The sequence below is a fragment of the Azolla caroliniana genome, unplaced genomic scaffold (assembly GCF_043228905.1).
Source record: "Azolla caroliniana isolate FFs.n. ecotype wild unplaced genomic scaffold, voAzoCaro1.0.p SCAF_3, whole genome shotgun sequence".
In the NCBI taxonomy this organism is placed as follows: domain Eukaryota; kingdom Viridiplantae; phylum Streptophyta; class Polypodiopsida; order Salviniales; family Salviniaceae; genus Azolla; species Azolla caroliniana.
The window spans coordinates 21,847,209-21,869,876 of record NW_028230438.1 but is presented as its reverse complement, the minus strand read 5'-3'; the positions used below and the strand labels follow the sequence as shown (position 1 = coordinate 21,869,876).

Sequence of the window (22,668 nt, the reverse complement as noted above, 5' to 3'; positions counted from 1 at the left end):
GGTCATCTTGAGGAAGGAGACCCCTTGGGACTTGATATTAACTATTGGAAGTCATCAATCTAAGGTAGGAGTTGTGTTGACCCCTTTGCAGAAACTCGATTAAGGCTTTTACAACATGTAAATGTCCATTTTAACTCGAGCACTATCATAGCCAAAGCCCCGAAACAATGATGAATTGGGAAATTAAGAAGAAGATGAGAAGAAAATCTTTTGTATTAGTGACAAGTGGGCTTTGGATGGTCATTGGTTGTGGTGAAGTGTCACTCTTTTAACTATTTGAAGTCATAAGTTCAAGGGTTAGTGAAATTCATATATTTAGAATGCAATGTATGCTATAAACATAGTTACATTGGTTCAACTTTTATAGTTCAACAATAGAGTATCAACATTGATGATTGTAGTCTTTACGCTTTTTGTGTTCAACATTCAAAAAACTTAGTAAAGTTCAAATTGTTTTGCATGAAGTGATGTAAAATTCTTATTGTCATGGTTGCATTGAAAGGCATGTGCTAATATTGCATGGCCAAATATTGGAGCAAGGTAGTTGTCATTTCGGTTACCAAATAAGGTGTGGTGTCCCTAAGTTGTCCCAATCTGAGTTGGGGCTCACCAAGAGGACCAGTCCCAGTGCCAAAGAAGACGCCACTTTGGGTTGGGAAAACCTAGTCCCAACGGCCATATTTGGCATATACAAGGAGAATTCTTCCTTGTTTGTAACCATTCCCATAGCACCATTTTCTGAGATACATGCTCTCACACTCTCTCATTCTCATCTTGGCTCTAAAGATCGTGTAATCATTTTGCTATCTACTCCTGTTGGTGGTTTTGGGGAGTTGTCCCAACTCGTCTCGACTTGTCCCAACTCTGAGTGGTTTGTCCCGATTTGGGAAGGTTGTAAGCTCGTGTATTCATAACAAGATATAGCCATGATTTGTGTCCTAATTGGTGTCCCAACCGTGTTTTCTTGTTGTTTGGAGACCCCCATAAGCTAAGGGCATAACATAAGCATTGATATCTCACCCTGTTCAAACTTTGACTTGGATCTAGTTATAATCGAGATAAATGAGTATACAATGGAAAACTCATGCTTGGATGTTTTGTTATAAGATACGTAGCGATATAATAAATAAGACTACCATGATTTCTTATTTTTTTGCCCAATTTGTTAAGAATGGGAGACTTAACCTATCATACTTAACAAATACGCTAATTAACTAGTTCAAATGACAAATTCACAATAAGAAATCATCATTACATCCGTTTAATTAAAGGAACGGGATTGATGAACACTTTAATCAACTAATTGATGAAAAAATTATAACACGAAATCACCATACTTCCATTGATAAATATCACATTTAGTAGAAGTCAACTGCAAGTACATTAGTTATTAACAAAACTTACGTATTACAATGTTTTCCTAGAGTGACCCAAACTGTCGTGGGACCATTTTAAGATGCCTCCAAGTATGGGGTTTGGAAACACAACCATAACGTTGTGGGATATGAGTGGACATGCAATTTTGCAAAGTAGCCTTTTACATGGAGGCTATAATATATGTCCTATTGTTGGGAGGACAAGGCTTGGCATGCACCTACACCACACCTTGTTTTAAACCATCATATGCTTCTTTCTTGCAACAATTCTTGTGTATTTGAAGAGAGAGATGACACATGATTAGGTTGTGATGGCAAGTATGAAGTGTGAATTTAATCAATTGCAAAGTTTTGGCTTGGTAGTATGGTCAATGCTATTTATTTCCATGAAGTCATATCATTTGGTTTAGAATTTGAATCTGGACACTAAAAAATGTTTTAGAGAAAAGCTTTGAAATAACTTCAACGCATTCTTTTATTTCCTAAATGCTCCTTAACCCAATCATGAGTACCTGTATATGCTATTTCAACAAGTGAATGGCCATATATATATATATTATACATCCTATTTTCTTTTCTTTTTATAGAGGGCCATTTGAGTTATTGGGGCACTTCTCCTCGATCGAGCATGCTTGCTTCCCAATACGTATATTAATTATGTACTCCATATCTAAATTTACAATTGTTTCTTTGTCGCGACCAAGAAATGACAACGCTCGAATAAAGTAATAAAGGCATTATTGGTAATACGAACACGAACCTAAAGTACCTAGAGGAAGAGAAGATATTTCATGCTCAGAAAGAAAAAGGAAGAGAGAGAGGCTTTTCTAGCCATGAAAGATTCTATACACACACACACACACACGACTTGGAATCTGGGTATAAGCTTAGGCAAAAGACGAGATAGAAGAAGAAAGTGCATTAACGTACCTCTTGAGAAAAGGGCAAAGTGGCACCTACGAAGACAAGACAAGCACAGTTGTGTCATTGTAGCTTTGCTCATGTGTGTGTCTCTAAAAAGGCCTGGTGGCCCCACCCATGGGGGTTGGAACGACGCTAGATCACACAACGCGGCTTTCGTTTGCTCGCTCATCAGGGGGACTCTCGAAAATGAAAGAAGACAAAGACGCAGAAGAAGAAGAAGAAGAAGAAGAAGAAGAAGAAGAAGAAGAAGAAGAAGAAGAAGAAGAAGACTCACTCAGGCAATAACCTCTATCTTTCTCTTCTTCTCGTTATTCCCTAAACCGAACCGAACCGAACCAAACCGAACCAATAGTCATACATGATACAGATTTGAGAGAGAGAGAGAGAGAGAGCGAGAGGGGGAGGTCATGGAACGAGCGTGCTCCTGGTGTTGCTGCAGTGCCAGTAGCAGGGGGGACCGGACCATCCCCATCATCACTCCTCATCTGTCAGCATTCAGCGTAGGTTCATGAATCTGCCTCAAATTCATCCATCGCATAAGAACCCTACACAATCCACCCCATCCCCTCATGCTGAGCCTCTCAGACACAGCTCCTCCTCAGCTTGCCTGATGCAGCATCTGCAGGGCTTATCCAAGCTCAAATAAACCATCCCTTTCCCCCATCCCAATCATTACCACATCCCTATCCCATCTCCCATCTCCCATCTTCCATCTTCCATCTTCCATCTTCCATCTTCCATCCTCCAATCCTCCATCCCTAGACCGAGGTTCCTAAAGGACACGAAGAAATGCATACTTCCAACAGTGTGAGAGATATCCAGTCTATTCAGCAATGGCCGCCTTCTTCTAGAACAACAGCGGCAGCCATGGGGACGAGGAGATCAGTTCTACCCTTGCAATACCCTGGTAGTAATGCTCCTGTGGATGTAGTCACGAAAGGGAAATTCAAGGAGGTATGGGGGGACTTATCCCAAGGATGGCCTTCCTCGTGGATTGAATGGATTCAATTCTTCCTCCCCTGTGTGCGCTGGATGCGTATCTATGACTGGAGGTCTGACCTCAAACTCGATATCATGGCCGGACTCACGGTTGGCACTATGCTTGTACCGCAGGTAAAAATTTCAAATGCTGTCACTTTAACTAACATTTTCATCAACCATCATCATCATCACATCCTGAAGTAATATGCTTGAGAAGAAAGAAGACGATTTGAATATTGGACTTCTGTTGCATTTGTGAATTTGGGAAAGAGATTTCTTGTCTGTGGTTTTGCGTTTGTGGATTTGAGAAGCAAATTTATAGGCATGTTTACTTCATATGAAACATGGAAAGGTTAAGCCAAGGAACCTTACATTTGCAAAATGTTAAATTTTGTATGGTCAAGCAAGGAAGACTTTGTTTATAACATGTACAACGTTTTTGAGAAGAAGCTTTATTGTGTCACCTTTTTTATGGATTTGACTGTGCAGAATATGCTAGATTTGTTGAGGTGAATAAGGGTGCTTATGTTTTACATTATTATGTTAGATTTCATAAGCTTAAGCAGGGAACTTATGCTGGCAAATTGTTAGGCAACATAAGCTTAAGGAATGGAGCTTATACTTACAATGTGCTGTGTATCATAAATAATTTTGTGTCCACATTATGCTTTGAAATGTTTTCAGTCGGTATACAACCATCGTCCTCTCTCTACCACATTGCATTAAAATGCTCATGTATAAACTGGTAGATTATTCAAACATAGCCCATTTCTATCAAAGATTCATGCACATTCTAAGGAACTACTAATCGATGCTTAAGAAGACCATATGTGAGGCTTAAGCTATAACCCATGAATATTGTGCTGAATTATTAAGCTATAACCTTTAATGGACATATTTTAATCTGCTTTTATATATACAATATTTTTTTATAGTACTGCTTTTATTCACTGTAATGTTAGATATGAAACTTGGATGTGATGACGTTTTTTAGGCCACAAATTTCTTGGATGCATAAAAGTTAAAGTACTTTCCTAGTTTTTCTTTCAGTATCATTGTTTTTATTTCATCGCTTACACAATGGTTTGTTTTTGTTGTTGAGCAGGCAATGTCTTATGCAAACCTGGCTGGTCTTGATTCTATTTATGGGCTATGTAAGATTTTTATCCTCTACATAAATTGTTTTGTTTTATCAAATTTAACTTGTAGCAATTGATATTTAAGGGAGATCTTTCTAACTATAGGAACCAAATATGAAATCTTTGATGTAATGCACAAGGTGATCTAGAAAATATAGCCCTACCCCCATGTTATTACTTATTTCACGGTTAATGTTATGAATAATTTTGAATGAATAATGTTAATACGCCATATAGCCCTACTCCCAATTTTACTTATTTCATGGTAAATATTATCAATGAATAATTTTGTTGAATTTAGTAGTGATGAGCTATTTAAATGGAATGGATTAACTCTGTTGAGTTTACTACTAATTAGGAAGAGGCAGTTACAACGTTTAGAGTGGCTGTGTGAACTTTACTATTTAAATACAACTGTGAGAAAAGAGATGAAATATCATATTGACGTTTGAAGAAATGCCAAAATTGACTCACAAAACCAAAACAACATATTTCAGAGAGGAATGAAACGAGTTGTGATATTATCATAATTTAGAGAGAAAGAAAGAAGAAAGAAAGAAAGATATATTAACGTCTTTTAAGAGGCCAAAATGGCCTATAAGACCAAATAGGAGATTACATCTTAAGCGTTGTCTCGTCTTTGAGAACAAATAAAAATAAAATAAATATTACACAGTAAATATAAAAGTAAATAAGATGAAAAGAAAAGAAACGAGGGAATCTGGTTTTTGGCACATGTGAGATTCTCAAGTTAGATATATTGTAGATTTTGTCTTCGAAAGACCTCTAGCATAGGTCGATCCAAAATGGAAATGTCTCTGAAGCGAGGGAAGCACCTACGATGGCGGGAGATAATGGCTTTTATTTGTCGATGGCAAGGGCGTCGAGGTCGAGGTTGTGGTCCATGGGGCCGGGGCCTACGTGCACGGCAAATTGCTGTTGCCCGATCAATTGTAACCCCTTTGTTATGTCCTGGTTTGGAGCCCATTTGTGTATCCCGTGATTGACTTGTAGCATTAGGAGTGATGGGGCTAAAGAAAGTTGTGATTGCTCTTTGTGGATGAGCTTGTGTGGCTGTATTCTTCAACAACTTTTCCCGATGTCTCTTGAGCTCTAGCAAGAAAAGTCCTAGGCATCGTTGGTCCTCATATTCCATTACCTTGCGTAGTGGGCCAAAGCCTTGTTTAAAGAGGTAATGGTATCTCCCTTTGATTTTATAAAAGACACTACAATGACAAATATAGTGTTCAGATTCCACTCCTTGATGACACAATTGGCAAATTCCCTCTTCTAGAGGTAGTCGTGGATATCTGCCTACCTCAATCTGTAATTGATGTGATGAAGTTCCCAGCTGCCCTATCACACTATGCAGCGCATTGGATAGATGTATGTCCATATAAGGTGGCCTGATGATGAATCCATCCTCCAATGCGTGTAAGAAGTGTCTTATAGTGGGCCATCTTTGCACCAAGTGGTATTTTGGGGCTGATCCATGTTATCTTGGTTTCCAAGTTAATAATATCAGTTCGGATCACTCAATTCTTTTCCACTTTGGTCATATTTAGATGGGGACAGTCCAAGCTATATTGGAATGGGGGTAGTGCATTTATACTCATGCCATGTGACTCGAACCATTGTTGCATTTCGGCATACCAACAATGAGTGTCTCCATTTTCAGCCAGTTGTCTCGATGACATAAGTGCCAACCTTGGGTACCTTCGTTTAGGGAACTCCCAAAGACATTGGATAAATGTCACTGATCGGAACAATGCCTCGGTTATTATAGGTGCAACTCCCATCTCTGCTCGGATTATATCGTGGGGCACCGATGCTTTGCTCCTTATCATGCGAGCAATCATTGACACTAAAGGTCTCTCTAAATCTTTCCAATGATTTGCCTTGTTAAGACTCAGTCCCCATGTTTCTACTCCATAGAGAAGAGTTGGTGTGACATGTGTATCAAATAACCACAGTTTAGTTTGTGGCTAATAAAATATTTGACCTCTAAATGAATGTTATATTAATGTCTTTTAGAAGGCCAAAATGGCAGAGAAGACCAAACAAGAGAGTACATCTTACAATGTTTTCTCGTCTTTGAGAACAACAAACCAAAATAAATATAGCTAAACACAGGGTACTAATGAGCTGGTATACTAAGAACTTAAGATCTTAAACTTGGATACATTGAAACTTTTGTATTCAAAAAATTTCCGAAATTTAACATGGAGAGATAATGACCTTAGTTATCAAGGGTGATGAGGCCATAGTCGAAATGGTTGTGGCCATGTGCATGGCACATCGCTATTGCTTGATTTTGTTGTAACCCCTTTTGAGTGACTTGGTTGAGACTCCTAAGAGGCCATAATGGCCTATAAGACCACCATACAAGGGATTACATCATACAATGTTTTCTCGTCTTCGATAGAAAAGATATATTAATGTCTTCTGATAGAAAGAAAGAATTAATGTCTTTTAAGACAAACATTTTAAGATGTAATCACTCGTTTGAACTATAAGACCAAACAAGATATTACATCCTAAAATGTTTTCTTGTCTTTGAGAACAACAAAACCAAAATAAATGTGAGTAAAAAGTAAATAAAAATAAAAGTGACTAAAGAATCCTGATATATATATATATACACACACACACATTATATTTATAATATTCTCAAGTCAGATAGAGAGATTATAATATTTTCCTTTGAAAGATCTCTAGTATGATTTAATCCAAAATGGGGAGATCTTCAATGTGAGGGAAGCTCTTGCAATGATGGGGGATTATTTGTCAATGACAAGGGCGGTCAGGTTATGGTCCATAAGGCCAGGGTGCTATTGTTGGATCTATTGTAACCCCTCTGCAATGTCCTGGCCAGGAGGGCACTTGTGTAGCTGTTGATTGACTTTTAGCATAAGTATGATGGGCTAAAGAAAGTTGTATTTGTTCTTTGTTGATGAGCTTGTGTGTTGTGTTCTTGTCCTTCAACAACTTATCCCCGTGTTCTTGAGTTCTAGCAAAATAGTCCCACGCATCATTGGTCCTCGTATTCCATCACCTTGCGTAGTGGGTCAAAGCCTTGGTTAATGAGGCTGTGGTATCACCCTCTTATCTCATAAAAAAACAGTACATTGGCAAACATAGTGTTCTTCAGATTGGCGTCTTATCTGATAAAAAACATTACAATGACAAACATAATGTTCTTGATTAAAGAGGCCATGGTATCTCCTTGATGACAGAATTAGCAGATTCTTTCTTCCTTATGTGTGTGTGCATATTGTTAAGTACACATAACTGGGTATGGGTTCGGTTCGGTTATGCCTTGAAACCGAACTGAACCATTTATATAAAACAAAAACCAAATCAAACCGTTTATAAACTCTCAAGCCATTTTAACCAAACCATTTAAACCAAAACTGTTTAGGGAAAAGTTGAAACCAAACCGAACCATTTAATGAAAAATTTAAACCTAACCATTTAAGTCAAATCAATTAAAAAAATAAAAAATAAAAAAACGTTAAATTAAATTAATTTCATCATAAAAGTTTAATTAAACCATAAAATTAAATAAGAATTTAATTTAAACGAATTAAATCAGTAAAAAACATTAATTAAACCATTAAGGAAAAAAAAGTTAACAAAAAACCAATAAACCTTTATATCAAAAACTTAAACCTATGACCCAATAAACCGATAAACCTAAGTTTTAGAACCAAATTGAACTAAAACGAACCATTTATTAATAATCCAAACCAAAACCAAACCGTTAAACCATGGCTTAATGGTTTGGTTCGGTTCGAGAGTAAACTAGGCCCATAGCTACACAAACATAGGTGATGGTAGGTCACCAATATTTACAAAACATAAGTAAAGGGTATGTTCACTAATGTTAGAGAGGGAGTAATGTGATTGGATAGAAGGAATGATAGGTACATCCACTATCATGATCTTGACAACCAATGAATGGAGAGTCTTTTAGAAAAGCACATCTATTCAAGGGGCCTAGGAAAAAGTTGAAGTCTCACAAGACATGTATGTCAAAAGGTTGAAGTCTTGAGACACTAGTGGTGCGGGTTAGGCTTTCATTGCGACAATCGTGTTACCTATTCCAAGGTACTAGTCATCCTAATATCCGTCGGCATGGGATGTCGGTGTTAGGATGGCTATGTTTTGATCATAGCTTGGGAGTGGTTGGGAGGAATGGGTTCTTTTATCCAATCTATTCACCTTGCTTTTGCTTTAATTTGGTCTATTGATTAGTTATACATATTTTCCTACCTCAATACCTTAATGGACGCTAGGAGGTCCGTAGGTGCCCTATCACAATTCACTTCGCATGTGATAGATGTATATCCATATAAGAGGCGTGATATTGTATCTATGCTCCGATTTTTTAAATGTATCCCTTCTTTCTACCAAGAGATGCTGTGGTGCTAAAACTGTGTTTCCGTTATCTAATTTGATAATATCAATTTGAATCAATCTATTCTTTTTTGCTTTAGACATGTTTAGATGGAGACAATCCAAACTATATTGGAACAGGGCGAGTGTTATTATGATTCTCCCATGTGATTGGAGCCATTATTGCGTTTCAGCATACCAACAATGATTATGTCCATGTTTCAACAATTGTTTTGATAATGTAAACGTTGACCTTGAGTACCTTATTTTCGGGAGCTCCCAAAGCTGTTAAACACCATCACTTTAGTTTGATCTAGGCTTATGGACAAATCTTTGTCCATACAAAACGATTTTGAGGTATTTATGTCGTTGTAGTTCCTTTGAAGAGACATAGCTGAGCACAATATCATCAACATATAGTAATGTCTATATGGCTATACCTGGTAGGTATGCTCCCAAACCTCCATGTGATACCTCATACATATAGAGGCCAAAGAGAGTGGGTGATTGTCGGCATCCTTGTTTTACTCCAATGGCTACAATCACAGCCTCTGACAACCTTTGGAAGACCTCGTGTTTTTCCTTACGCAGATTCATATTGTTCATCGATTCCCCTGTGCATATCTACGTTGACACCAATGGCTTCTAGCCAGTTCATGAGCCAAGTATGGGGTACTGTGATGAAGGCTTTTTGGAAATTCAGATAGCAGCAAGAAATCCACTCTTTTTGGGTTCTGCCATCCTCGATAAAGGCTCAGAGGTCAATATGTGATGCAATGTTGTCAACCCCTGTCAAAAACCTGCTGTCCAGCTGAACTGCCGCCATTCATCTCTGCCCATACACTCAATTCTGACTCTAGGATTGAGCCATATTGTTTAGCCAAGTAAAGGCCAATCATGATTGTCATATAACTTCTCAGCATCATGGGATCTCCATTCTTTAAGATTGCCACAGTAGTATGTTCTGTCCAGTTAGTAGGGAAATCATCACACAGCTCTTTAAAGATGTATGCTAGAGAGAGAGAGAGAGAGAGAGAGAGAGAGAGAGAGAGAGAGAGAGAGAGAGAGAGAGCTTCCAACGTTTGTACAGATGCTGGTGTGGTTCCTGTATTTGCGTATTCAGTTTTTGGGTCTTCGAGACAGCTTGCCGTTGGCCCAGTTGCTTTAGTATCACTGCTGGTCTCTAATGTCCTTGCTGAGATTGTTGATGTAACTGATGAGAGCGATGAGACTCAGACTTATTATACTGAATTAGCAATCTTGTTGGCATTGATGGTTGGAGTAATAGAGTGCCTAATGGGTATTTTTAGGTGATTTTCATTTATTATTATTCAAAAACAGTATAGAATGAGCCAAGGCTTTTCTCATGATTTGTTATGGTCTCAGGCTTGGCTGGTTGATTCGTTTCATAAGCCACACCGTTATTTCGGGATTTACCTCGGCATCTGCAATTGTTATTGCCCTTTCGCAAAGCAAATATTTTCTGGGCTATAGTGTTACTCGAAGCAGCAAAATTATTCCTCTTGTGGAAAGTATTTCCTCTGGTTTGAGTGAGGTGAATATTTCTGTCCTCTAGTACAGTCAGAAGGCCCATTCTGAATTTCTTATGTACATTTATGATTGAGTGAGTGACGACAGTGTTGTCTTGTAAGTTTTTCCCATGAGTCATTGAATGTGCACGAGGGTATACATCCAGGTAATATTAGGTAATTTAATTTAAGATTAATATTAGGTAATGCCTGCCTTGTGCCTCCATCAAAACTGTCTAGGATTCACTTGGTAGTAGGTATATTTGATCATAAAAAATCTCTCCTTGTAGTGTTCTATAAGCTTTTCATATCACAAGTTCAAATGTGTTCACTTCAAATATCATGAGATTTGGTTCTTGATGTGAAGGAAGCTTGTTGGAAAATAATTTGAAGCCTCTACAATGATACAATTCATGTTGGGATATTTTATCTTCCTGTCTTATAATTGGGAAATTGTCTAAATATATTGATGTCCCTTACGCAGTTTAAATGGCGTCCCTTCCTATTTGGTTCGGTAATGCTCTTTATTCTCTTGACAATGAAGCATCTGGTAAATATCAGAGGCACTGTTATGTTTCTGCTCCTGATCTATTATATCTTAATTGTTCTGGCTTCACTCTAAATTAATCTTTCCGAACTTCAGGGGAAGACAAGAAAGAGACTCAGATTTTTGCGCGCTGGAGGACCTTTAACAGCAGTTGTGGTTGGAACATTGTTTGCGTGGGTTGTGAATCCAGCAGATATAAGTTTGGTAATTAGTCCATTCTTACTTGTATTTTGATAACCGTCACTTTTTAGCCCTCTTAAAGAATAAGTTCACAATTCATACTGGATTTGATTTCAAGAGATGTCTTGAAGATGGTTGGAAACGTTCTTGGCCTTTGCTCAACTCTTGATTCTGTCACTATATCATCTCTACTTGTAGCCACACATACAACCATTATTTCTGCTGCCATTGGCATGCCTGATGGCCTTTCTTTTCGTCCTATCTGGAGCAACCTTCATTGACCATTTACTTGATATCCCTCTTGCATGTACCCCTTTCGACTATTTTAAGGGGAAAAGAATTGAAGCCTTATCCTTGAAGCTGACAGTGTATATATGATGTGTGTGTGTGTGTGTGCGCAAGCGAAGGATTTATGGTGATAAGAGTATGAGATTAAAATGGACATGTACAGCATATGTTCATGCATCCTCAGTGAGCTAGGGGATATTTGCGGGCTCGGTTTGTAGCAGAAGAGGTGGATGGATACATTTACATAAGTTTAAGACGCGTCTATCTCTTAATTAATCAACCTAGGGTGGAGTATTCTAGCTTCTTTGTCTTTTCTTAATTTGGAATAAACCCTTGGGACAACTTAGAAAGAGAACTGGGAATTTATATAATTTTGTGTGCATGTGCTGTGGTTCTCTTATTTTGCGTTTTAATAAGGTCTGACAATGAGGAGATGATGTTTTACTCACTATGGTTCTCTTATTTCATATAATCCACTTTTATTTTGTGTTTTTATAATGATAAGTGAAAAATGAATAAATAGCTCCCTATAAACTAGACAATGTGTAAGGCATAGCGGTTTTCTTATTTTTTATAATCTACTTTTATTTTGTATTTTGATAAGGCCTGTCATAAGGAAATGATGAATAAATAGCTTCCTGGCAGGGCATGGTTATGATTAATTGTCAAGTTCCGCATGAGAAAAGAGTGTCAATATATGGATTATCAGAACTCTTTGAAGCAGAGTTTGGGAAAAATGATTAGTTTCTGTTCTATTTGTGCAGAGATTAAGAATCAAAATAAAACCTTACATGTTCTTCTTGTGGGCCATTTTGCATCGAATACTATCTTAGATATATCATTTGGAATGATGGGCGCTATTTATAGTGCCTTAAAAATCATTAGAGAGCACTTATGAATTGTAATGTAAAATTTATTGAGTTCTTTTTTTCGATTTTGACTGATAGGTGGGCAGCATTCCTCAGGGTCTTCCTTCTTTTACAGTTCCAAAACACTTCGGAAATGTTCCAGACCTGATAGGAACTGCTTTGTTGATAACTTGTGTTGCCATCTTGGTAAGTTAATTCAAGCATTTCTCAAATGCTCTTTCAAGGTGTATTTATGTAGAGGCACTTCAGCTAGTACATGTTGTGAAAGTTGTCTTTTGTTCTGATTTCTGGGAATATCCTTTCACATAAAAAAGAAAATAAAAGGAGTGTGTCCCTTGCGTATTTTCTTACTACTGTTACACATTCTTCTTTAGTTATGGTTTTTTCTTTCCTTGCAGGAATCAGTTGGTATTGCAAAAACACTGGCAGCTAGGAACAATTATGAGCTTGATTCCAATCAAGAGGTTTTCTACATTTGTTCTATTAACCAGTTATGCCTTTTGTATTTTGGAAAACTCAACATACATTAGACTTTTTGGAACCTGTTTAGATATGCTAGGGAAATGGATTGTGACAGTGCTTTGAAAACCGAACCTTTAAACAAGAAACTTATATCTTCACACTATTGTGTGAAGTGAGTGATTAATGTGTTTGTGCTCTTTTGACATCATTTTTTGCAATTAATAGCTTTGATAAGGTTTTTCCTTTTTACTTTGGAAAATTTCAAGGTTGCTAGGGTGGTATATCTAAAGCTAGAGTATCCATCTTCTTTGGCAGTATGTGTTACAGTGCCTAGCCATGTTATGGCCTGGTAATAATAATTTGTCTGAGGTTACTATAGATTGTGCAAAATCAATTCTTGTGCATGTAGGCTAGGTCCATCCGGATAATGATCCTTTTTTATTGACTGATAAAGACCATTATCTCCCAACATCTAAAGTGCTTCACTTGCTTCGAAGGTTTCTCCAGCTTGGATTGGCCCATGTTGAGATCTTTTAGGGCAGAAGTTTCAGTTCATCTAAGTTAAGAATATTCACTGCTTATCTAATGAGATTCTCTGGAACTTCAGGAAGTTCTTCTCATTTTGTTACATTTCTGTTGGTTTGTTTGTCCTCAAAGACAAGCCTACATGTTAAGATCGAATTGTTTTTCAGTCTTATAGGTCATAAAGGACATTAGCGTTATCTTTCTTCTTTATTTTTTGTTACTGATATTATAATGTGAACATATACAGTTTAAACCTTGGTGAGATAATTTGCCATTCTTTTTAATGACGTTCATATATTTCTTTCTTTCACTGTTTTCGTTGCGGCTTTATCTGTCATTTCAGTATTGAGCATCCTCCCTCTCTTTTGCTGTACTTCTTGGAATTTTTTGTTTGTCCTCTCTCATACCTTTTACACAAAACTATTCCCCCCTTGTCCTACATATTGCCACCTTGTTCTCCTTCATTGTTGACTCTCTTTCCTTGCAATATTAGCATTTTCCCTGACTTTGGTTGCCTTCATTTTTCCAAAATTTCTGAAATTGATTTTCTTCCATTTGTTCACTCTGGCTAAATTTGCCTATTCTTTCTCACAATGACGGAGAGCTAGTACTCACCGATCCAACTAGCCTGAGAACTTCAACAGGTTTCATCTGAACTGATACTACTAGAGCCACTTCTCTTTGTCAGAAACATCAATTGGGATCATGATTCCAATGCTTACCTTTACGAGATCCAATCCATCATCACATGGCATTGGAGACACCCTACTTATCCCGTTGAATGTTCCATATTGATCATTCAATGTTGGATATTCTCAGCGGGCAGCAGCAGCAGTTTCAAATCCAACAATCAGCACCAAACCTGATTGCTGGTTATTCATGATTACAGTTCAAGTCAAGAGTTAAAGAAGCTTGAGTGGAAAGACATTTGCCTGTGTCTTATTTTGATGACTTAACATAAACAGTTGTGATCTTTGTCTGGTCTCATAGGTCATTATGGTCCTTTAGAAACGTTATTACCAAATAAAAGTATAGCCAGTATATGAAAAAAACCAAAGGTAAAAACTTAAAACTTTGGGCTAAACTTAAGAGTTGGATTTGTGTACTTATGTGTTTTCCTATGCTGCAATTTTCTCATGAATAAATTTCATAATTTCCTAGAAGATGATATTCCTCTTCAAATTGTAATATTCAGACTCATTAACTACTGAAAGAAACGCTTTTAACTAGATCTCAGCTTCAGTAACACTGAATTTGAAAACCTGTGACAATGCTGCATTTCAAATAATTGACAGTCTCTTATTTCTTGGCAGCTTTTCGGGCTTGGTGTTTCCAATGTATTGGGTTCCTTTTTCTGTTGCTATGCTACCACAGGTATTTGGTTACAGATGTCAATGTGTAGTGCTATAATTCTGAAAAGACTTCTGTCACTATATTTTAATATTAGTTTATATGCAGTAGACAGAAAAGGATGTTTATATATTTGAGTGAAATTAAATTTCTTTTGTAACTGCAGACACTCAGTTTATGTATATCTTAAGGCTCAGCCTATTTTCTCATAAATATAGAGATGTTCCTGATAGAATATAAATAAAGAATGACAATATTAATCCAGGAGCCAAACTACAAGATTTTTATGACAGACCTGTCTTTCACTTATTGTATGTATAGGAATTATGCAGGCTGTCTTTACGCTCATATCTTCAGAATATTTGTCGGCCCTTTTGGCATACAGTCTTGTGTGATCTGGGGTGCCATAAAGGAGATCTGTCCTGTACAGTATCCAGCACTATCCTGTGGTGTATCAGAAAGAGCTGATGCTCTCACATACTTGCTGATGAGTGTCAGTTCCTACATTGAAAGTATTAATGACTGTGGTTCTTACTTACTCTGAAGGATCAATTGGATGTTTCTACTGGCCGTTCCAGGACAGGAAAGGAAAGAAGTCAAAGTTTCCTCTCATGGCGACATAGGTGGATTGGTTGTTGTTCTTGATCATCAATTTTTGTTTAAAAAGCACAATCTAGGATACCAAGATTCACAAAAAGGTGGCCCTGAACGTTCATCCACTGTATCAAGTGTAGCTACTAGTTGACCATGCCTCCTGGTGATCTGTAATGTTTCTACTCGTTGTCCAGGGATGGTAGACAATGTATCCTATTTCTAAAAAAATTCCCTGTTTCTCCATACGATGGATATGCATAGCTCTAATATCAGCCAAACCTTGAATATTGGTTATCAATAAACCATACAACAGTTTCCCATCGTATGATAACATGCTCGACATAGATGTCTGAGCCATATTATTTGTGCAGGAGTAGGAAAGATCAAATTTGGAAGCATTCTGATTGATAGATAACACTATTGGATTGGTTTTCTGGTTGGGAGTCTTATCATTCTTGACAATAATTACGTTCAATTCTATACCACTTATCTGAGCTATAGTGATATGTGGGGCCTCTCCTTTTTGGCTGAAGCAAATGCTGTGGGGAAGGTATAGGAGAAAACACGTTGGTTATTAAATACTCTAAACCCTATTAAGTCTGCGTGAGGTCTCCAAACAGATGTCCCATTTTCACCAGCCAAAAACTTAATCATGGTATTCAATAACATTAGTAGAACAACAAATGAAAAGCTGACACATGAAGGATAGGAGGTGCTGCAAAGTTTCCAGTTACCCTTTTAGATGGTTAGCATTATTATATACTAAGTCTAAACATATCTGTCTCTCTGGAATGGTGATGGATAATCTTATAGTTTATAGATTACAACATAGGGCGTGTTTTTCTTGTGCATTTGTCAGCACATGCCTGTTTTCTTTATACTATTGAGTACAGAAGAATTTTAATATGTGAGATATTTATAGAGAAGTGAACCTAGAATGACAATTTTCTGAAATATCTAAAGGCAGAGATATAGAAACTAAAAATGATTATGGGGTTTAACACATAGGAGAGATTATAGAAAGCAGAAGCAGTTCCGCAATACAAAAGCCCATCTACCTGATATATTTACGAGTGCACATATCTATATCTATATCAATATATGTCCTATTTAAGATCCATAGAATATGTTCTTTAAAGAACTTTAATTTAATGATGATGGAACAGCCAACAGTATTTTTTCACCGTCCACTTCCTTGCAGGATCGTTTTCAAGGTCTGCTGTGAATAATGAAAGTGGAGCAAAGACAGGTGTTACAGGAATTATAACAGGCTTAGTTATGACAGGAGCTCTTCTTTTCTTGACACCAATTTTTGAACATGTGCCTGAGGTATTAGAGGCAGCTGATATGTTATTCTTTGTTTTATGAGGTTATTTGTTCAAAAACTTTAAAAATTCATAATTGTCTTCATACATGAGACAGTGTAACTGTCAGAGCAACTTGAATCTTAATAGTTTTCTGTTTTCTATGTATTTAGTGTACTCTGGCAGCTATTGTTATTTCGGCCGTCTTGGGTTTGGTAGGTGTTAGTTTGGAACATGTGTTAATAACCATCTCATATTATAACCTTGATTGAATGCTAGTTTTGTGAATTTTGAATGGGCATAGATAGATTACGAGGAACCGATATTTCTATGGCAAGTGGACAAGCGTGACTTCCTACTATGGACAACAGCTTTTGTCACCACACTGTTTTTTGGTGTAGAAATTGGCGTGCTTATTGCTGTGAGTTCTATAATCTATACATAAAGTCTTAATTATTAAGTTACCTTGTAATGAATGCATATTTTCTTTCACATATTTGCAGCTAGGTCCATTGAGACTGACAATGCATGAATATGCCTATTCACACTCATAGTTATCTGAATATACACTACATGAAATTCTCAAATGCCATATCATAATTTCCTAGACAATCACCCTCCATATTATATTCCTAGGTACTATCAAGGCTCCGGAAAGATATTAATGGATCTTCCATCCTTTTCAATCCCTTCCATGAAGATTTATATTTTCATTTTATCCAGTTGCGCCACGCCCCTTCTTTGCAATTATTCTTTGCATTGTTTGGATACATTGTCCAGATAAAATTAGTAGCTGTCATATAGTTTGCAATTATTCTCATAGCACAAATTTATCCAAACATTTCTTGATGATAACAACACCCAGCTTCATGAGTTAGATGTGAAAATCATGTTTCAAGTTGCTAATGCTATAATGATTATCATTAAAATATTGATGCCTGTTATAGATCACACTTGCTTTATTGAAGCATCTACTACTGAGATATCAGCCAACATTGATAGGCTCAGAAATCAAATACTTCTAATGACGATTGTGAATTCTGGTTAATTATTTAAGAGAGTGTCTGTATAAGTTCTGAATTGTGGTCATATTATAAGTTCTACTTATTGAAAGTGGAAAACAAATAATCTTGACTATTGAAACTGAGATGTGGGAATATGAATATATCCTGTTGATTCACCTTTTTTCGTAATCTCTCGTGTCCAGTCTGTCGACAATATGCTGCACTGGAGGTTTACTGGAAATTTTGGTTTAAGACATTCCTTTGGATTGCTAATAAATTCCCATGAGAAGATAGAGAAGTAAAATGAGTTCCCTCCCCTAAATTAGGTGTTGCTAGGGTAAGGCATAAAGGGACTCCTACATTGAGATATTTCTTCATAGTTCTCTCCTAGCTAAAATCATGTGCGCATTTATTTCGTGCTTCAAGTTTTCAGATGACTGTTAATGGACTTTTACTTTCAAGCAAACTTAATGTTGTAACTATGTGTTTCAGGTTGGGTTATCACTTGCTTTTGTTATCTATGAATCTGCAAATCCACATATTGGTATGTTTTCTCGCTTTATCACTTTCTCGCTTAGTTTGACAGGTTTAATCCTGGAGGTAGGACTTTCCAGGAGATTGAAACTGTTTGGAAAAACATGGTATCTGAGTGTCGTGTTTCAAATACCAAGTGTGGATTAACAGTTTGTGGCAGTATTAAACTAGGCTCAAGTTGTCATTTAACTAATAATTAAAAGTAATGAAGACTTGTAGATTGGCAGAGAGCTGATGTCAGTTCTGTTTGGGCCCAAAGATTAGAGCTCCTATAGGTATTTCTTTATTAATTCTATTGAAAATCAGCAGGCAGTGACGAGTTGGAAAAGATGCATCACTTAAATCTAAAGGTACATTCCCTTTGGAAGGACTTAGAAGGGCTTATGAATTTGAAGTGGTCAGCTAAGTCTAGAATTTCCAGTGGTCAGCTAAGTCTAATCAATAAATGACATTCTTATGACATGCCTCTTCCATGTTCTTCAAATTACTTCCCACCCATGATTTGGAAGTGTTTCTTATCCACACAGCTGTGCAGATATTGTTCCTGTCCCATTTTGTTGGTAGATTTGCATAAATCAAAATCAGCGGCTCCCCTGTATTTCCAAATGAATTGCCTTCTTGCCCAGTAACAGGCATTCATATGGATTATGCTATCCTATGCAAAATAGTGTGAAAATCTTTGTCCTATCTAATTTCCTTTTTACTATGGATTTCAGCCATTCTTGGACGGCTTCCTGGCACCACAGTTTACAGAAATGTTCAACAGTATCCTGAAGCCTACAGATATCCTGGGCTTGTTCTTATTCGTATTGATGCTCCTATGTATTTCGCAAATATATCATTTATCAAAGATGGGTATGTTTCTCACTTGCAAAAATAAAATGAAAATGTTTTCACATAGCATTCTTATGGGGTTTCGACTATGATAAATATTATAAGACTAACCCTGTTCTATAGGCGTACTGTTAACCTATATTTGTAGATATGCTGGTACCCTGGCTTTGTCCCCATGACATTGGAGCTGTATATTAACCCCCTATGCTATGTTTTCTTCGTTGTGGCATTTTATTTAGAAGAATGTGCTCTTTTGAGTTTTTGCATTGTGGATCAACTGAGTGTTTTCTTATATCAATTCTACTCTACTGCTATTCAACATGGGTTTTATACAATATGTTAAAACTAGACATGCTATGAACGTGAGGATATAGTGTTTAGAATGGTCAGCGAATCTCAAAACTGAAAGTTTGCAATGGCTGCAATTTCTGAAAACCTTCAAATCTACAAAGTGTAAAACTGAGTACCGCTGCAATTCATCAGAAAGGCAGCTGATGTCTCTCAACAAAAAGAGATTGGAAAGCTGCAGGTGATGTCAATATAGCAGAAGTCTTTATATCAATTCCTTAAGCTTTTTTCCATGCTTCAGCACTTGCCTCTGATAGATCCAGTACCACATTAAGCTAATGTGAAGAAATCTTTGAAACACAGTCCAACCACAATTAGCTCATCAGATTAGATATTATTGACACTGCCGGCATATGGAGAATTTCATTGTTTTCAGGCATTTCCCAGACTCCACAAGGATTAACTCAGTATTTATTCAATATTGACCATATTGCGACCCTCATCCATTTATTAAGATTTTGGAGTAATTTTTGGTACAAACTCTGCTTGATTATATAGGCTGGAGTGGGGTTTCAGTCTCTACTAGTGAAATGTAGCAAAGAATTCTTTAATAATTGATCTGTTTTCTTTTAGCTTTTGGGTATTATATTCACTATGAAATCGTTGCTATACAGATTAAGGAAATATGAGCTTAAGCCGGAAAGTGCTGGTGAACCCTTGCAATATGTAATCATCGAATTATCACGTATGTTTCATGTTTTTAGTTTTGAAACAATTCTCATTTTCAATATGTTCAGAGAATTAATATTATGATTCTATGTGATGTTAGTCCTTTCATGTTTTTAGTTTTGAAGCGATGCTAATTTTCCATATGTTCAGAAAATTAATATTATGATTCTATGTGATGTTAGTCATATTTGATTAGGATAAAATATTCTACCCATTATACTGGGTAAATAAGGTTGGACAGTAACTGGAGACTCTGCAATGATTTTATCCTACCATATGAATTAGCTTAGATTGGATACTTATCTAGGACACTGAAGTGAAGTAGAAAAGATACAATGGTGTCAGAGATACACCACTATCATGAGCATATTATCACCATGAAGTTGCACATACAGTGTGTTCTCATATGGGCATTGAGTGAACTCACAATCACCAAAGTGGGAATGAATGTGCTTATGCCAATCACCAGGTGCGCACAATCTTACAGAGCTTTCTTGAGTTTGCATACTCTGCTTCGATTTGCCAAAAAATGCTTTGTTATAAAGAAGGCCATTTGAGTATTCAATTGAAACATATGCCAACCATACATAATGCGGTGATAGACATAGCTATACATGCGCACTGGTTATTCTAGCTGTTGGTGCAGAAATTTGATAATAATCAATACCCTTACAGTTTTTGAGCGACCATTACATTTTAAAGCTGGCATTATAGGCCTTTTGAATTAACAATAAATTTCTTGCCAAGAAACTTATCTACAAGTTCACATGCATAGCTCTGGCATTATAGGCCCATTGAATCAACAACAAATTTCTTTCCAATCTGCAACTTCATGCTGAGAGACCTATCTACAAGTTCCCATTATTCACATGCATAGCCTCTACTTGGCTTTGATTGCGTCCATCTGATTGCTGATCCATTCCAGGAGGCGTTGTAGGACTGATCCATGCCCATTCATTATCCAGTCTGGATTAAACATGCTTTTCCACTTTGGTCATGTCCAAATGTGGACAATCCAAGCTACATTGGAATGAGGGTAGTACGTTTTATTTGTGTCATGTGATTGGAACCATTCTTACATTTTAGCATAGTGACTATAAGTCTCTCCATGTCTCCCAGCTATTTTGATGAATTTAGGGCCGAAATCCCTATCTTGTAACTATAAGTCTCCATGTCTCCCAGCTATCTTGTCTTTGGAATCTCCGTTAGACATAAGTCACTTTGGAATATTTTCCCTGATCAATATTGGGGCTTATCCCATTCACAGCCCAGATTATATTGTGGGGCACTGAATGCTTATTCAGGCTGCTTTCATCCTACATGCTAGTAACTGACTGGTACATAAATAATAATTCTAAAAGACTTTTTCTACATTCTGTTCTCTACAAGGGTTCAAGTATGTTCTTCTTAGGTCATGCAATTGACTATTTATTTGATATGTGGATTGTGCAGCTGTAACTCACATCGACAGTAGTGCAGTTCAAGCGTTGAAACAATTGCATGAAGAATATAAATCACGAAATATACAGGTATGTCAGATGTGAAATTGTGAATGGTTTTTGTAAATAACGAATGCCATGATGAAATTGAAGTTGAAAATTGTGTACAGATGGCATTTGCAAATCCCAACCACGAAGTTATGGCAACATTGACAAAGTCCCGCATGCCAGACATCATGGGCAAGCAATGGTTCTTTGTGAGGATGCATGACGCAGTACAGACTTGTCTTACCCACTTGCAAACACGCCAAATCGAAGTGGATGTTAATAATGAAGGCCAACAGCAACAGCAGCATAATAATGCGCTGCCCATGGCATTTGATCAGCACTCAGAAACTGAACCATTTTTGAGCGGCAATAATTCAAATGTATAATAATATAATGAGATTGGAATTTCTTCAAGCACAGGCATAGAAAGGTTCCTAGTACAAGAATGTAAAGATATTATTCATGATATGTAGCATATGATAATGTAGCATAGATGTGTCTTTTCATGAATGCAGTAGGGAATGCCAATGATAAGGAGGTTTTGAAGGAATGTTTTGAATGCTACCAGCTCTATTCTACTGCTCCTGGAAGACTACTTTTGAAAGCTTGTATTATGGATGTGTGTATAGTAGTAATTAACAATAATAATGACAATAACATTGGAAGAGATTCCGCAATTGTAAAGCTATTATGTAACTTTCCACATTATATTCTAAGTACACATCTTACGAACATTCGTCCATTGTGCCTTCATTGAATTAAACATAATGTCACATGCAAAAAATGCTAGCATGGTAACGTGTGCTATGTGACTCTTTAAGAGTGTCAAGAGTGCACTGGTTGCCCATTGTTTTCAAGCTCTAATATTCCCATCCTTCAGACACCGTGATTGGAATTTTATTTGATGAAATAATTACCAATAGGGTTAAAGATATTTGCTATATTTTAATGTTCAATGTGAATAATATTATGAAAAATATAGAAACACACGGTGATTAGAATTGTTTGATGAAATAATGAATAGGGGTAAAGATATTTGCTATATTTTGATATTCAATGTGAATAATATTATGAAAAATATAGAAATTTTCCGGTGACAGACAGGACATGAATGGCTCTCAAGAGGAACGAAATGAAGAAAACAGATTGCATAACTCTTTTAGATGGGTAACCAAATGCTCTCCCTTAACCTCACAAGAGATATAATGGCTTGGAGTGAAAGGCCAAGGTATAAAAGAGGCTAAATCACTTTCACTTAATGTCATTGACCCCCATTACATGCCTCAGATTAATGCTCCCTAATCTTCTTTTTGCTCTTATGATGAA

General features: G+C 36.8%; 1 protein-coding gene across 1 annotated transcript; it reads left to right on the top strand.

Annotated features, from left to right (window-relative positions):
• The first annotated feature begins 2,698 nt into the window (after nt 1-2,698).
• Nucleotides 2,699-22,084, top strand: LOC147866572 (sulfate transporter 4.1, chloroplastic-like). Its single transcript, XM_087317030.1, has 17 exons — nt 2,699-3,413; nt 4,387-4,435; nt 9,909-10,128; nt 10,205-10,373; nt 10,832-10,897; nt 10,991-11,098; nt 12,310-12,417; nt 12,630-12,695; nt 14,532-14,592; nt 16,364-16,491; nt 16,640-16,681; nt 16,771-16,887; nt 17,963-18,014; nt 18,721-18,859; nt 19,801-19,871; nt 21,308-21,384; nt 21,465-22,084. The coding sequence occupies exons 1-17, from the start codon at nt 3,090-3,092 to the stop codon at nt 21,726-21,728; spliced, it is 2,061 nt and encodes a 686-aa protein (XP_087173156.1). The 5' UTR covers nt 2,699-3,089; the 3' UTR covers nt 21,729-22,084.
• Nucleotides 22,085-22,668: the final 584 nt, after the last annotated feature.